The 1,705-nt window shown below is 68.7% G+C and overlaps 1 protein-coding gene across 1 annotated transcript; it reads right to left on the bottom strand.

Annotated features, from left to right (window-relative positions):
• Positions 1-4: 4 nt before the first annotated feature.
• On the bottom strand, positions 5-934 carry ARHGAP27 (Rho GTPase activating protein 27; the record flags this gene model as incomplete). The annotated part of the gene is made up of 2 exons (XM_014956482.1): positions 677-934; positions 5-432 (listed from the first exon to the last, which is right to left on the bottom strand). A coding segment is annotated over exon 2 (408 nt), but the record flags the coding sequence as incomplete, so codon positions are not given.
• Positions 935-1,705: the final 771 nt, after the last annotated feature.

Raw genomic sequence — 1,705 nt, 5'->3', positions numbered from 1 at the left:
CCCTGGTCACCAAGTCCTTCTGTGGCACCGGGTCCCTTCTGGTCACCGAGTCCCTCCTGGGCACGGAGCATCCTCCATCCGGCTCCTCTGTCCCAACAAACCGATACTCGTAGGTGGGTGGCAGCGGAGGGACGAGCGTGGCCGGCTCCGTCCTGGCCTGCCCCGCTGGTGGCAGGGGGTCCAGGGGGGCCGGGGTGGCGATGGGGGGCAGCTCCTTGACGTACTGGGCAGGGATGTAGAAGGGCCGTGCGTCCCCGCTCCTCTTGACGTGCCACCAGTGGTGGTTGGTGCGTTTCAGGAGGACGTAGCGCTCGTTGGGCTTGATGGAGACCAAGGTCCCGTCCTTGGCCCGGTACTCGAAGCCGTACTCCACCAGCACCAACGCCTCCTCCGCCGGCACCGCCGCCTCCATGGCCGCCCCGGCGCCTCCGCCTGCGGCAGACGGGATGGGGAAAGGGGCTGATGGCACCTCCCAACCCCTTGGGGGGCGCGGGGACGCCGGGGGAGCCGAGTTGTGGGGTCCCCGTTGAGCCCCAAGCCCAGGTGGGCATTCCCCAAACCGCCCCAACTCACCCGCCAACGGCCCCGAGGGTCACGCCGCCGTCTCCAAACCCCCAACGCCACCCAACCCAAGGTCCCCGAGCCCCCCAAAGCCACCTGGGTCCCCAAATCTCACCTGGGGCTGGTGTCGGGTGCGTGCGGGGGCGGTGGGGCGCGCACCGGGTCCCGCTCGTGCCCGCGCTGGGCTGGTCTCGACTCGCCCCGGTTTCCTGCCAGCGCCTCGTCGGAAGACGGGGCCGGGCTCCGCGGCGGCGTTGGGTGCCCGGGTTCCCCCCCTCAAGCAGGACGGAGGAGAAGGGGCGGTTTTGGGGGAGACCCCCGTCCCCTTTTCCTCCCCTCGGGGTAGGAGGGAAGGGACGATGGCGGAGGGGACCCGCTGCCGCCCCGGCCGAGGAAACGGCTCCTCGGGAGGTTCCTGCCGCAGGAAGGGCCCTGCCCCGCGGCTCAGCCGGGATCTGCGCCGCCACCGGATCCGGCACGGCCTCCCCAGGCAGGGGGATGGGACCCCCAGGTAGTAGGGGGGGTGTCAGGGGAGCTGGCCTGGCTTTTGTCCCCTCCCTCCTTGAAAGTCCCATGGGGGTCCCCGTGCTGGTTGGGTTCACCCCAAACCCTCCCGGGAGCCGGGAAGGAACACGGGGAGATGCCGAGAGCGGTGGGGAGCGGATGGGAAGGAAAACGGGGGGAAGGAAAATGGGGAAAGGTCCCCAAAACACCCTGCAGAACCCCAGAGGAGGGACAGGGAGGTGTGGGGACAGGCAGGAAGGATGGGGACCACCAGCACCTCTCCCTGTCCCCGACCCTCCCACACCCGGGATCCGGCGCAGAAGCAAACCCCCGAGACAGCCTCGCTCATCGTTAAATAAACTTTAATTATTTTTGCACGGGGAAGGGGTGAAAGGAAAATAAAATTTCTTCCGAGGATGAAAAGCAGCAGGTTGGGGGGAAGGGGGGGGAGGGTGACAGCCCAGCTCTTCTCTCCCCAGGGGGGGCCATGGGGACGGGTGGGCTCTCCCGGGGGGAGATGCTCGGCCGGTGCCCCCTGTCCCCCCCCCTCCATGGGGCGTGCAGGTCCCTAAAGGCACAAGTGTCACTTTGCCCCCTCCCCACACGGCTGCCCCCACCCCCCCGGAGCAGGCCGGCTTTT

Source organism: Calidris pugnax, unplaced genomic scaffold, assembly GCF_001431845.1.
Source record: "Calidris pugnax isolate Ruff unplaced genomic scaffold, ASM143184v1 scaffold167, whole genome shotgun sequence".
Taxonomy (NCBI): Eukaryota; Metazoa; Chordata; class Aves; order Charadriiformes; family Scolopacidae; genus Calidris; species Calidris pugnax.
Note: the sequence above shows the minus strand (reverse complement) of the source record. Positions and strands in the feature narration are given on the sequence as shown.